At 36.5% G+C, this 13,868-nt stretch overlaps 2 protein-coding genes across 3 annotated transcripts in view; both read left to right on the plus strand.

Annotated features, from left to right (window-relative positions):
- Positions 1 to 13,868, plus strand: part of PDE12 (phosphodiesterase 12) — a 508,182-nt gene that overhangs the window by 209,010 nt on the left and 285,304 nt on the right. The gene's annotated exons all lie outside the window — the stretch shown is intronic.
- The window catches only part of APPL1 (adaptor protein, phosphotyrosine interacting with PH domain and leucine zipper 1), a 47,348-nt gene that overhangs the window by 29,096 nt on the left and 4,384 nt on the right, over positions 1 to 13,868 (plus strand). For both annotated transcript variants that reach the window (XM_050781156.1, XM_050781158.1), the window contains exons 14-21: positions 1,797 to 1,891; positions 2,088 to 2,270; positions 4,217 to 4,269; positions 4,994 to 5,168; positions 5,266 to 5,302; positions 6,176 to 6,322; positions 12,870 to 12,920; positions 13,553 to 13,642. In XM_050781156.1, coding sequence (XP_050637113.1) covers positions 1,797 to 1,891; positions 2,088 to 2,270; positions 4,217 to 4,269; positions 4,994 to 5,168; positions 5,266 to 5,302; positions 6,176 to 6,322; positions 12,870 to 12,920; positions 13,553 to 13,642 — 831 coding nt within the window. The remainder of the gene's footprint in view (positions 1 to 1,796; positions 1,892 to 2,087; positions 2,271 to 4,216; positions 4,270 to 4,993; positions 5,169 to 5,265; positions 5,303 to 6,175; positions 6,323 to 12,869; positions 12,921 to 13,552; positions 13,643 to 13,868) is intronic.

Here is a 13,868-nt window from a genome sequence, read left to right on the forward strand (position 1 = left end):
TGAATAAGGTAAAGATGACTTCCAGGTTTTAAACCCAAGAGAAGAGAAGAGGAATTTGGGAAAGAAAAGTTCTGTTTTTTAGTTAATGAATTTGAGGTGCCAGCTAAGAAATGCCTAGGAGGAAGTTTTGAGCCATAGAAACAAAATCTCATGACCTCCAAAATACTAGTAATTATACTGTAACATATAATGTATTATAATTATGTCTAATACAATAAATTATGAGTTTAGGCCAGGCGTGGTGGCTCACACCTGTAATCCCAGCACTTTGGGAGGCCGAGGCGGGCGGATCACGAGGTCAGGAAATCGAGACCATCCTGGCTAACACGGTGAAACCCCGTCTCTACTAAAAATGCAAAAAATTAGCCGTGCGTCACGGTGAGCACCTGTAGTCCCAGCTACTCGGGAGGCTGAGGCAGGAGAATGGCGTGAACCCGGGAGGTGGAGCTTGCAGTGAGCCGAGATCACGCCACTGCACTCCAGCCTGGGTGACAAAGCAAGACTCTGTCTAAAAAAAAAAATAAATAATAATTATGAGTTTAATTACGGAAAATCCATGTTAACTGTAGAGAAACCTTTTGCTTTTAGTAATTTGATCTCCTGCCAATCTAGCTTTTCCTTTTTGTAAGGTTATTTGGGAGCAACAAAAAATACCATTAAAATACAAATTAAATGATTTATTTTATCATCTAGGGAATACAGTGTTTGGATTTGAATAGTTTGTAATACTTATATAGTCTTTTCCTACCAATTATCAGAACTAATTTTTAGTTAGTATTTCTTAGGTTATCCAGAATTATTTTATCTGTGAGAATAGAAATTTTGATCAGTTTGTAGCATTGTATTGGTGATTTTGCTAACAATAAGACACAGAAATGCAAAATTGTTTTGTTATTATTTTTTCTAATTTAAAGACCATGTTTATGGAGTAGTGCCTGTTGTCCCAACTACTCAGGAGGCTGATGGGGAGGACTGCTTAAGCCTAGGAGATCGAGGGTGCAGTGAGCCATAATCATTGCACGCCAGCCTGGGCAGCAGAGAACCTGTCTCCCAAAAAAAGACCATTTAAAAAATTGTGAAAAAATCTACAAATTTACCATGTTAACTCTTTTTAAGTATACAGAAATGTTAACTATATGTACATGATTAAAACAGATCTCTAATTTAAATACCATTTTTATTCAGTCAATATTTTAAATAAAACAGTCTAAAGTATTTCCTATGAAAAGCTTTCTTATTTTCAATTTTTCGGTCTGAAAATATGACAACTTTATAAATTAATAAACAGATATTTCTGAGCATAAATATATTCTGGAAAATTGTGAAAACTTTACCAGCATAGTTATAAAATACTCGTATTTTGTGAGTATTTCCTTATTCCTTCTAAATTTCTTTATTCAACAAATGTATCGATTGTCCATTGTGCCAGGCACTGGACTGTGTGCTAGCAATACAAACTTTAATAAAAAAAATCTGGTAGTTAAAAATGTAAAGAAAACAATATTTTCTTTAAAAATTTAAAGTGTGCAACACTTGCAGGGAATTTTAAAAAATTAAAGAAAAAGCAATATCTAATAATTACATATAAGTAGAAAATCAGATTTTTTGCTAGGTTATAGGAAGAGGAAATCAGTTATGTACCCTAATATTAAGGTGAGGGAATACAGAACTACTTTAGTAGCTCTAATTTATATTTTAAGTGTAACCAGAAGCATTCTAACAATTCAGAGTTACATTCAAACTTTTGGTTTGCTTACTTTACTAATATTAGTCCTTTTTAAAAAAAATTAAAATAGGAAACTGCTGCACGAGTAAATCAGTCAGCTCTGGAAGCTGTCACTCCTTCCCCATCTTTCCAGCAGAGGCACGAGAGCCTGCGGCCAGCCGCAGGGTAAGTTACCACACTGTGAGTTATTTAAAGAAGGATATGGGCTATTTAAAGTATCTGTGATCTGGGATTATGTTTGTACTGAAACATAAGACTTCTCATTGACTTATAATGTTGTGTTTTCTTTTTTCATAGTTTGTTAAATATTTAATATCCAAAAGGGAAAATTAAATGGAATGTCTTCTTGTTTTATGCTTAGACAATCTCGGCCACCAACAGCTCGAACCAGCAGTTCAGGATCCTTAGGATCTGAGTCTACAAATTTGGCTGCCCTGTCTCTAGATTCCCTTGTTGCCCCAGACACCCCAATACAGTTTGACATAATTTCTCCTGTGTGTGAAGATCAGCCTGGCCAGGCAAAAGCCTTTGGCCAGGGAGGCAGGTGGGTGATAGCATCACAGGTACATTGTGCTGTGGTCTGTAAGGCTTATAATCCGCTGTCTACATTTGAGAGTCATCTCTTATTTATCATGTACATCAGCTATGTTGTACTTTCTTTGTTTAATTACGTAACATACTGATAGTTAGGGAAGAACCATGCAGGTTTTTCCTCTATGTCTTCTGCCTCAGTTAAGGAGTTAAGATAATTTAGTTTCAAAATATTTAATTCTGTATTGCTTATTAGGTCTACTTCTTGGATATTTGCTCTTAAAATTGCAGAAGAAAGTTGATAGCCCTGTCTTTAGGTCATGACAATTTTTTAAAAATTCTTGAGGATAATACACGTGATATGGGTTTATTAGAAAATATTATCTTATACCAGAAAAAGAAATCTTCAGGAAGTTACTAAAACATTATCACTATTATGAATTATTAATGAATCATCTTTTATTTATATAATGAATATTCTCACCAAAGCAGTTAAAATTTTTCCTTGGCTGTGGTTGAAGGAAACATGACTTAAGGCAAATCATTTATTTATTTATTTTTTTTTTTTTTTTTTTTTTTTTTTTTTTTTGAGACGGAGTCTTGCTCTGTCACCCAGGCTGGAGTGCAGTGGCCGGATCTCAGCTCACTGCAAGCTCCGCCTCCCGGGTTTACGCCATTCTCCTGCCTCAGCCTCCCAAGTAGCTGGGACTACAGGCGCCCGCCACCGCGCCCGGCTAGTTTTTTGTATTTTTAGTAGAGACGGGGTTTCACCGTGTTAGCCAGGATGGTCTCGATCTCCTGACCTCGTGATCCGCCCGCCTCGGCCTCCCAAAGTGCTGGGATTACAGGCTTGAGCCACCGCGCCCGGCCGCAAATCATTTATTAAGTAGAATGGACACCTAATGAATTGATCATATATTAATTTGGATATACATGGCTATGACCCACAAAAAGTCATTTACACATCACAGAAATACACTTAGCATTTGATGTAATAGAACACATACTACAGATATTAATTTCCTGTTATCTTAATGTCAGTGTTTTTTTAGAACCACTTAGCTCTCTGCTTCCAAAACCTATTTTGTTTTGTTTTGAGACGGGGTCTCACTCTGTTGCCCAGGCTGGAGTGCAGTGGCATGATCATAGCTCACTGCAGCTTTGACCTCCTGGGCTGAAGGGATCCTCCTGCCTCACCCTCCTGAATACCTGGGACCACAGGCGTGCACCACCACACCCAACTAATTTTTAAATTTCTTTGGTAGAGAGGGGGTCTTCCTGTGTTGCCCAAGCAGATCTCAAACTCCAGGGCTCAAGCAGTCCTCCTGCCTCGGCCTCCCAAAGTGCTGAGATTACAGGTGTGAGCCACAATGCCCAGCCCTTCAAAACCTACTTTGAGTTGTACTTTTCTTCCTTCACTGTGGTGTGCCACAAGCCATGCACACTAAGGAGGAAGGTAACTTCCATCTCCAGTTCACTTTTCTTTTTGCATTGTTACTTGTGCTTTGAGAAATACAGGTTTAAACTAGATTATAGCTAACTTGCAACATATACTTACAGAAGTAAGTAAAAACCTAAAAAGAAGTTTTTACAATTCCAGGACATTCTTAGCATTTTTCTCAAGCAGCTAAGATTGCAGTTAAATCAGTGTTCCTCTGTGCTGGTTTATTTAAATTCAAGAACTTTTGCAACATGGTTTATTATTATGTTGATTTTTTGTTGTGTATGGCTAAACTTCCAATTCATCTGTGTCTTCTAAAGTGCATGAACATTGATCAGTTAATGTGTGACAACAGAGGCCTTCATCATAGTAATTTAGTGATCAATAGTGTTTCTTAACAGGATGGGGCATTTTAGAGCTTTCTTTTTACAATGTTAACTCTGGTTTTAATGATTATATTCTTCTATGTGGCTCATGGTAACTGATCATTTGTTCATATTTTTTTCTGAACTTTTTAGGCGTACAAATCCATTTGGAGAATCTGGGGGAATTATAAAATCTGAAACTGAAGGTAACACAGATATGCAGCATTCATATTTTAGAACTGCTTCTCAGCAAACTGTGAAGAATTTATTGTTTATATTTGTTCTGCTGCTAAGCTCAGTTTTCATGTTATCTTTACTTCAAAATTTCCTCTACTTATAGTACACTTGAAACAACAGAACTTAATCTGACTTAAGATGTTGTGATTCATACAAAACTATAGACTCACACTTGTGACCTTATAGTCAAATTCTCAGTGCCTAAGATACCTTTCAAGCTTTTCCTAACAGCTGATGTTTCACTTCTGGTACTGGAGCATAAATTTTGTTTTTCCACCACTAACTATTCATTTTAATTCCAAACTTACAGAAATGCTGTAAGAACCACCAGTTGTGTGTGTGTGTGTGTGTGTGTTAAGAGACAGGGTCTCCCTATGTTGCCTAGGCTGGTCTCGAACTCCTGGGCTCAAGGGATCCTCCTGCCTCAGCCTCCCAAAGTGCTAGGATTACAGGTGTCAACCACCACGCCTGGCCTCAGAACCACCAATTGTTGAAGCATTACTTTTAGCTATTTGAATTTTAAACCCTAATTTTCCTGTAACTTGGAATGCTGTAGTTAGGAGTTATTTTGAAATGTATCCCTTAAGTTGTTGAATTTTTCACTGGAAAATCTAAAAGGAGGCAATGTATTTTATTCTTTTGGAAAAGAAATATGGCATTTAAAAATATATAATACACCTTGTTCTGTTATAGATTCTATTCTTCATCAGTTATTTATTGTCCGATTCCTTGGTTCAATGGAGGTGAAATCAGATGACCATCCAGATGTTGTTTATGAAACTATGCGCCAAATCTTAGCTGCCCGGGCCATCCATAACATCTTTCGGATGACAGAATCGCATTTATTAGTCACTTGTGACTGTTTAAAGTAAGTAAAACCCTCCCTTAAAAAGCTGTAGAAAAAACATGTACATGATTTCAGCCTAATTAAAATTTGTTTTCCAATTTTTAAATTATTATTTTAGGTTAATTGATCCACAGACACAAGTTACAAGGCTCACGGTGAGTTCCACATGATTTAAGCTTTGTTTTAGGTCCCTTTGTATATATACACATTTTACAATTTGATAATAATCCTAATCCTGTATATTCAAGTGTGATAGGATCAGCTATGATTGGTCTTTGGCTGTTATAGTTAAGTCTGTGGCCATCTACAAAAAGTTATCATTGAACAGTTTATGTAACTTGAAATAATTAACACAATTCTTATCATTGTGTTATCATTGAACATTTTATGTAACTTAAAAGAATTATCATTGAACATTTTATGTAACTTAAAAGAATTAACACAATTCTTTTTGTAATTTTTTTTTTTTTTTTTTTTTTTTTTGAGTCGCTCTGTCACCCAGGCTGGAGTGCGGTGGCCGGATCTCAGCTCACTGCAAGCTCCGCCTCCCGGGTTCACGCCATTCTCCTGCCTCAGCCTCCCGAGTAGCTGGGACTACAGGCACCCGCCACCTCGCCCAGCTAGTTTTTTGTATTTTTTAGTAGAGACGGGGTTTCACCGTGTTAGCCAGGATGGTCTCGATCTCCTGACCTCGTGATCCGCCCGTCTCGGCCTCCCAAAGTGCTGGGATTACAGGCGTGAGCCACCGCGCCCGGCCTCTTTTTGTAATTTTTTAACAGTTCTTTTTGACTTTGTAAAATGTGTTAATGACTAATAAAATAAATGTAATATTCAACAACCTCTTTTTCTGCTTGTTAATTCAAACCAAATACGACATTACTTGTTTCTGCATTACGAGTCTGTTAAAATAATTGGCTTTAATATATTACAATATTTATATTTTTAGAACTTAGCTTATGAGTTTGTCACAAGTGCTGCTGTAATGACTTGTAAAATCTCATGTTTGCTTCTGATGTTTTCTGTGGCAGTTTCCATTACCTTGTGTAGTTTTGTATGCTACACACCAGGAAAATAAGCGCCTTTTTGGATTTGTTCTTCGGACATCAAGTGGGAGAAGTGAAAGTAATCTGTCATCAGTCTGCTATATATTCGAGTCAAACAATGAGGGGGAAAAGGTACATGGCTTTGCGGAATATCTCTGTCATAACTACTTACTAAGTGATTCTTACTAAGATTTAATAATTATTAAATTCTTACTAATTAAATTACTTAGTAATTACTGATTGAATTCTTTACAATTAATACAAATTTATGAGGTACATGTGAATTTTGTTACATGTATAGAATGTACAGTAAGCAAGTCAGGGTATTTAGGGTGTCCATCACCCAAGTACAATACATTTTTGTTAAGTATAGTCACCCTACTCTGCTGTCAGATATTAAATATATTCCTTCTATCGTAATTTATGGTTGTACCCTTTAATCCACTTTTCTTCATCCTCCCCTTTCCTCATCACTCAGCCTTCCAAGTCTCTTATCTATCATTCCACTCTCTGCCTCCATGTGATCAATTTTTTGGCTCCCACATACAAGTGAGAACATGTGATATTTGTCTTTTTGTTCCTGGCTTATTTCACGTAAGATAATGACCTCTAGTTCCATCCATGTTGCTGCAAATGACATGATTTCATTCTTTTTATGGCTGAATAGTACTCCATTGTGTATATGTACCACATTTTCTTTATTCATTTATCTGTTAATGAACATTTAGATTGATTTAACATCTTTGCTATTGTGAATAGTGCTACTGTAAACATGTGAATGCAGGTATCCTTTTGATACAGATTTCTTTAATTTTGGGTAGATACCCAGTGGTGGGATTGTTGGATCGAATGGTAGTTCTATTTTTAGTTTTCGAGAGATCTCCATACTGTTTTCCATAGTGGTTGTACTAGTTTATGTTCCCACCAACAGTGTATGAGTTCCCCTTTTTTCTGCATTTCACCAACATCTATTATTTTTTGTCTTTTTAGTTATAGCCATTCTGACTAGGGTAAGAATGACTCATTATCATTTTGATTTGGATTTCTCTAATGAATAGTGATGTTGAGCAATTTTCATATACCTGTTGCCTGTTTTTATGTCCTTTAAGAAGTACATATTCATATCCTCTGCATACTTTTAAATGGGATTTTTTTTTCCCTGTTGAGTTCGTTGTATATTCTGGATATTAGTCCCCAGTTGGATGAACAGTTTGCAAATAATTTCTCCGATTCAACAGGTTGTCTCTTTACTCTGTTATTTCTTTGGCTGTGCAGACACTTTTTAGTTTAAGCCCCATTTGTCTATTTTTATTGCCTATACTTTTGAGGTCTTAGGCATAAAATCTTTGCCGAGACCAATGTGCAGGAGTTTTCCCTTCGTTTTCTTCTAGTATTTTTTTTCCTATGGAAAATAACCTTTATTTTATTAATTTATTTATTTTTGAGATGAACTCTCGCTCTGTTGCCCAGGCTGGAGTGCAGTGGCACAATCTTGGCTCACTGCAACCTCCACCTCCCGGATCAAAGTGATTCTCCTACCTCAGCCTCCCGAGTAGCTGGGACTACAGGTGTCTGCCACCATGCCTAGCTAATTTTTTTTAGTAGAGACAGGATTTCACCATGTTGACCAGGCTGGTCTTGAACTCCTGACCTCAAGTGATCCACCTGCCTCGGCCTCCCAAAGTGCTGGGATTACAGGCGTGAGCTGCCACGCCTAGCTGGAAAAAAAACCTTTAATAGAACAGTTATTGAGAATATCATACTAACAAAGTTTCTCAAGAAACTAAGAGCTAAAATGGTGAAAGTAGGATGATCTTTTTTTTTTCTTTTTGATTTTTGTGGGTACAAGGGGTGTGTGTGTGTGTATGCACTTTTTTTTTTTTTTTTTTTAAGATGGAGTCTTGCTCTGTTGCCCGGGCTGGAGTGCAATGGTGCAATCTTGGCTCATTGCAACCTCCGCACCCCCCAGGTTAAAGCGATTCTCCTGCTTCAGCTTCCTGAGTAGCTGGGACTATAGGCATGTACTACCACGCCCAGCTAATTTTGTATTTTTAGTAGAGACAGGGTTTTTCCATGTTGGTCAGGCTGGTCTCAAACTCCCGACCTCAGGTGATCTGCCTGCCTCGGCCTCCCAAAGTGCTGGGATTACAGATGTGAGCCACCTCGCCCAGCCAGGTGTATATATTTATGCAGTACATGAAATATTTTGCTACGTGCATGCAATGCATAATAACCACATCATGGAAAATTGAGTATTCATTCCCTTAAGCATTTATCATTTGTATTAGAAACAATCCAATTATACTCTTTTAGTTATTTTTAAATGTACAGTTATTATTGACCATAGTCCTCCTGTTTTATCAAATACCAGGTTTTATTCATTCTATCTTTTTTTTTTTTTTTTATCATTAACCATCCTCCCACCCCCCATCCCCACACTACCCTTCTCAGCCTCTGGTAACCATCCTTCTACTCTCTGGCTCCATGAGTTCAATTGTTTTGATTTTTAGATCCCACAAATAAGTGAAAACATGCAACATTTGTCTTTCTGTGCCTGGCTTGTTTTGCTTAACATAATGACCTCCATGTTCCATATATCTTGTTGCACATGACAGAATCTCATTCTTTTTTATTGCTGAATAGTACTCCATTGTATGTAAGTACCACATTTTCTTTATCCATATATCATCCATTCAAATGACAGAATCTCATTCCTTTTTTCTGGCTGAATAGTACTCCATTGTGTATGTGTACATTTTCTTTATCCATTCATCTGTTGATGGACACTTAGGTTGCTTCCAAATTGTGGCTATTGTGAACAGAGCTGCAACAAACATGGGAGTGCAGATGTCCCTTCAATATATTGATTTCATTTTTTTAGGTATATACCCAGCAGTGGGATTGCTGGATCATATGGTAACTCTATTTTTACTTTTTTAAGGAACCTCTGAGTTTTCTCCATAGTGGTTATACTAATTTACATTCCCACCAACAGTGTACAAGGGTTCCCTTTTCTCCACATGCTTCCCAGCATTTGTTACTGCCTTTTTGCTATAATAAGCCATTTTAACTGGGGTGAGATAATACATTGTAGTTTTGATTTGCATTTCTCTGATGATCAGTGATGTCGAGGACCTTTTCATATGCCTGTTTGCCATTTGTACGTCTTCTTTTGAAAAATGTCTATTCAAATCTTTTGTCCAGTTTTAAATCAGATTAAGTTTTTTCCTATAGAGTTGTTTGAGCTCTTTGTATATTCTGGTTATTAATCCCTTGTCAGATGAGTAGTTTACAAATATTTTCTCCCATTCTGTGACTTGTTTCTTCACTTTGTTGATTGTTTCCTTTGCAGTGCAGAAGCTTTTTAACTTGATGAGATCCCATTTGTCCATTTTTGCTTTAGTTGCCTGTGCTTGTGGGGTATTACTCAAGAAATTTTTGCCCAGACTGATGTCCTGGAGAGTTTCCCCAATATTTTCGTGTAGTAGTTTCATAGTTTGGGGTCTTAGATTTAAGGTTTTAATCCATTTTGATTAGATTTTTTTATATGGTAAGAGATAGGGGTCTAGTTTTATTCTTCTGCATATGGATATCCAGTCTTTATTGAAGGGACTGTCTTTCCCCCAATGTGTATTCTTGGCACTTTTGTCAAAAATGAGTTCACTGTAGTTGTATGGATTTGTTTCTGGATTTTCTATTCTGTTGCATTGCTCTATGTGTCTTTTTTTTTTTTTTTTTTTTTTTTTTTTTTTTTTTTGCCAGTACCATGCCGTTTTGGTTACTACAGCTCTGTAGTATTGTAATTTGAAGTCACGTAATGTGATTTCTCTAGTTTTGTTATTTTTGCTCAGAATAGCTTTTGGCTATTCTTAATCTTTTATGATTCCATATACATTTTCAGATTATATTTTTCTATTTCTGTGAAGAACATCATTGGTTTTTTGATAGGGATTGCATTGAATCTGTAGATTGCTTTGGGTAGTATGGACATTTTAACAATATTGATTCTTCCAATCCATGAACATGGAATATGTTTCCATTTTTGGTGTCCTCTTCAGTTTCTTTCATCAGGGTTTTATAGTTTTTTGGTTGTTTTTTTTTTTTTTTTTTTTTTTTTTTTTTTGAGACAGAGTCTCACTCTATTGCCCAGGCTGGAGTGTGCAGTTGCATAATCTTGGCTCACTGCAACGTCTGCCTTCCAGGTTGAAGCAATTCTCATGCCTGAGCCTCCCAAGTAGCTGGGATTACAGGTGTGTGCCACCATGCCTGGCTAATATTTTTAGTAGAGAAGGGGTTTCACCATATTGGCCAGGCTGGTCTCAAACTCCTGGCCTCAAGTGATCCACCTGCCTGGGCCTCCCAAAGTGCTGGGATTACCGGCCTGAGCCACTGCGCCCAGCTTGTAGTTTTCATTATAGAGATCTTTCACTTCTTGGGTTAACTCCTAGGTATTTAATTTTATCTATGGCTGTTGTAAGTGAGATTACTTTATTTCTTTTGCAGATTGTTCACTGTTGGCATATAGAAATGCTACTATGTAGTATGTTGATTTTGTATTCTGAAGCTTTACTGAATTCATCAGTTCTAATAGTTTTTTGGTGGAGTCTAAGTTTTTCTAAGTATAAGATCATCATACCATCTGCAAACAAGGATAGTTTGACTTCTTCCTTTCCAATTTGGATGCCTTTTTTCTCTCTTGTCTGATTACTCATCTTCCATCTATAAGGTGGAAAGGCTTTTGGTTTTTCCCCATTCAGTATGATACTAGCTGTAAGTCTGTCATATATGGCTTTTATTATGTTGAGCTATATTCCTTCTATACCAAGTGTTTTTTAGGGTTTTTAATCATGAAGGGATGTTGAATTTTATCAAATGCATTTTCAGCAGTAATTGATTAAATAGTTTTTGTCCTTTATTCTGTTGATATGATGTAGCATATTGATTGATTTGCATATGTTGAACTATCTTTACATCCCTGGGATAAATCCCACTTGGTCATGATAAATGATCTTTTTAATGGGTTGTTGCATTTGGTTTGCTAGTATTTTGTTGAGGATTTTTGCGTCAATATTCATGAGATATATTGGCATGTAGTTTTCTTTTTTTGATGTGTCTTTGTCTGATTTTGGTATCAGGTAATACTGGCCTTATAGAATGAGTTTGGAAGAATTCCCTTCTCTATTTTTTGTAACATTTTGGGTAAGATTGGTATTAGTTCTTTAAATGTTTGGTAGAATTCAGCAGTAAAGCCATCGGGTCCTGGACTTTTCATTATCAGGAGACTTTTTATTATGGTTTGGATCTTGTTACTTGTTATTGGACTGTTCGGGTTTTGGATTTCTTCGTGGTTCAGTTTTTAGGTTATATTTGTCCAGGAATTTATCCATTTCTTCTCGATTTTCCAATTTATTAGCATGTAGTTGCTCATAGTAGCCACCAATGATCCTTTGAATTTATGCAGTATCAATTGTAGTGTCTCCTTTTTAATCTCCAATTTTATTTACTTGAGTCTTCTTTTTCTTCGTCTGGCTAAATGTCAGTTTTGTTTATCTTTTCAAAAAAACCAACTTTTTGTTATGTTGATCTTTTGTATTGTTTTCTTCATGTCAGATTCATTTATTTCTGCTCTGATCCTCATAATTTCTTCTAGTATTTTTATAGTGTTGGGTCTTATGTTTAAGTCTTTAGTGTATTTTGAGTTGATTTTTGTATATGGTGAGAGGGAGGGGTCTGGTTTCATTCTTCTACATGTGGCTCTCCAATCTTGCCAGAACCATTTATTGAAGAGGATATCCCTTCCCTAGTGAAAGTTCTTTGTCAGCTTTGTTGACGATCAGTTGGCTGTAAACATGTGGCTTTGTTCCTGGGTTCTCCGTTCTGTTCCATTGGTCATATGTCTTATTTTTATAACAATCCTCTGCTGTTTTGCTTACTGTAGCCTTGTAATATATTTTGAAGTTAGGTAATGTGATGCCTCCAGCTTTGTTCTTTTTGTTTAAGATTGCTTTGGCTATTTGTATTGAACCTATAGATTGCTTTGGGCAATATGGTTATTTTAGCTGTATTATTCTGATCCATGAGCATAGGATGTTTTTTTGTTTGTGTCTTCAGTCTCTTTCATCAGTGTTTTGTAGTTTTTTGTGTAAATACAATTCTTATATAATTCTAAGATTTTTGGAAAAAACTCCCAAATTTTGCGTAGGCTGACTGTGCTGCTTGAGCAAAGCATCTCTGAAGAGAGCCAAGCTGATGGGTTGGGCCTTCTGACTCTACAGACTCATGTTTTCCCTGCCACTGATAGTTGGTGCAATATTTTAGCCTCTAATTTATGCTGGGAATGGAATATATTCCCAAAACCAGCCATTTTCAGATGTCTTCAGCTTAGAATAGCATTAGCAGCTGTGTGCGTCTTCCTTGTAGGCCTAACTATGACAGTAATGAATTTGACATAACAAGAAATGGGGTATATGAAGGTGAGTGTCAGCAGTGGAAGCCTATAGACTTCAAGGAAAACATACAAAGCCTTGGTTTTGGGGCTTGAGCATTCTTAAATATGCTTTTGCTTGAAGCAATGTATTAGGATTCATTATAAAACTAGTTACATCAGTTATTTGGATACTTGACATTTTTGCTTTGTTGTGAGAACTGCCTGAATTTTTCATACTTTTTCCCTTTTTAGATATGTGATTCTGTTGGACTGGCAAAACAGATAGCTTTGCATGCTGAACTGGTAAGAATCCAAGATGTGGCTGGGCACAGTGGCTCATGTCTGTAATCACAGCACATTGGGAGGCTGAGGCGGGCAGATCACTTGAGGTCAGGAGTTCGAGACTAGCCTGGCCAACATGGTGAAACCCCGTGTCTACTAAAAATACAAAAATTAGTTGACTGTGGTGTCGTGCACCTGTAATCCCAGCTACTGAAGAGGTCTGAGGCATGAAAATGACTTGAACCCGGGAGGTGGAGGTTGCAGTGAGTTGAGATTACACCACTGTACTCCAGCCTGGGCAACAGAGCGAGACTCTATCTATCTCAAAAAAAAAAAAAAAAAAAAAAAAAAAAAAAAAAAAAAATCCAAGATGCGTGATTTTCCAAGAATGTTAACTAAAATAGTGTATTAGCTCTTTCATATTAGCAAGTAAATAAAATGATTTTGCTAAACAATTAACAGTGGATACTATTACCAACATAGCATTTAGAATTTGGATAATTGTTTGCCATTGAATGTAAACTGTTGGTGTGCTTTCTTATGTATAAATGCAAAAAAAAATTGAAAGGTTACAAATGTGATATTAACTGAAATGTCTAAAATTTAAAGTTATTTCATGTTTAATTCATTAGTTTTATTCATCTGTTTCTTAGGATCGTAGGGCATCAGAAAAACAAAAAGAAATAGAGAGAGTAAAAGAGAAGCAACAGAAAGAACTCAATAAGCAAAAACAGATTGAAAAGGTATACAGTCCTAATGTCTAGATCTTTGTGTGTTGTTTGTGAAGACTTAATTCAGCACTATGACTTTCAGATTTGAATTTCCAAATGAAGGACTGTTTCTGCTTGTTCAGCCACTTCATAAACAGATGATTCATACCATAGCAGAAAAGGGTCACATCTCTTTTTTGATACGATGTTTACATTATAGTTATGTTGACATGTAATATGACTGTTTCAAAAATATACC

The sequence above is a fragment of the Macaca thibetana genome, chromosome 2, assembly GCF_024542745.1.
Source record: "Macaca thibetana thibetana isolate TM-01 chromosome 2, ASM2454274v1, whole genome shotgun sequence".
Lineage (NCBI taxonomy): Eukaryota > Metazoa > Chordata > Mammalia > Primates > Cercopithecidae > Macaca > Macaca thibetana.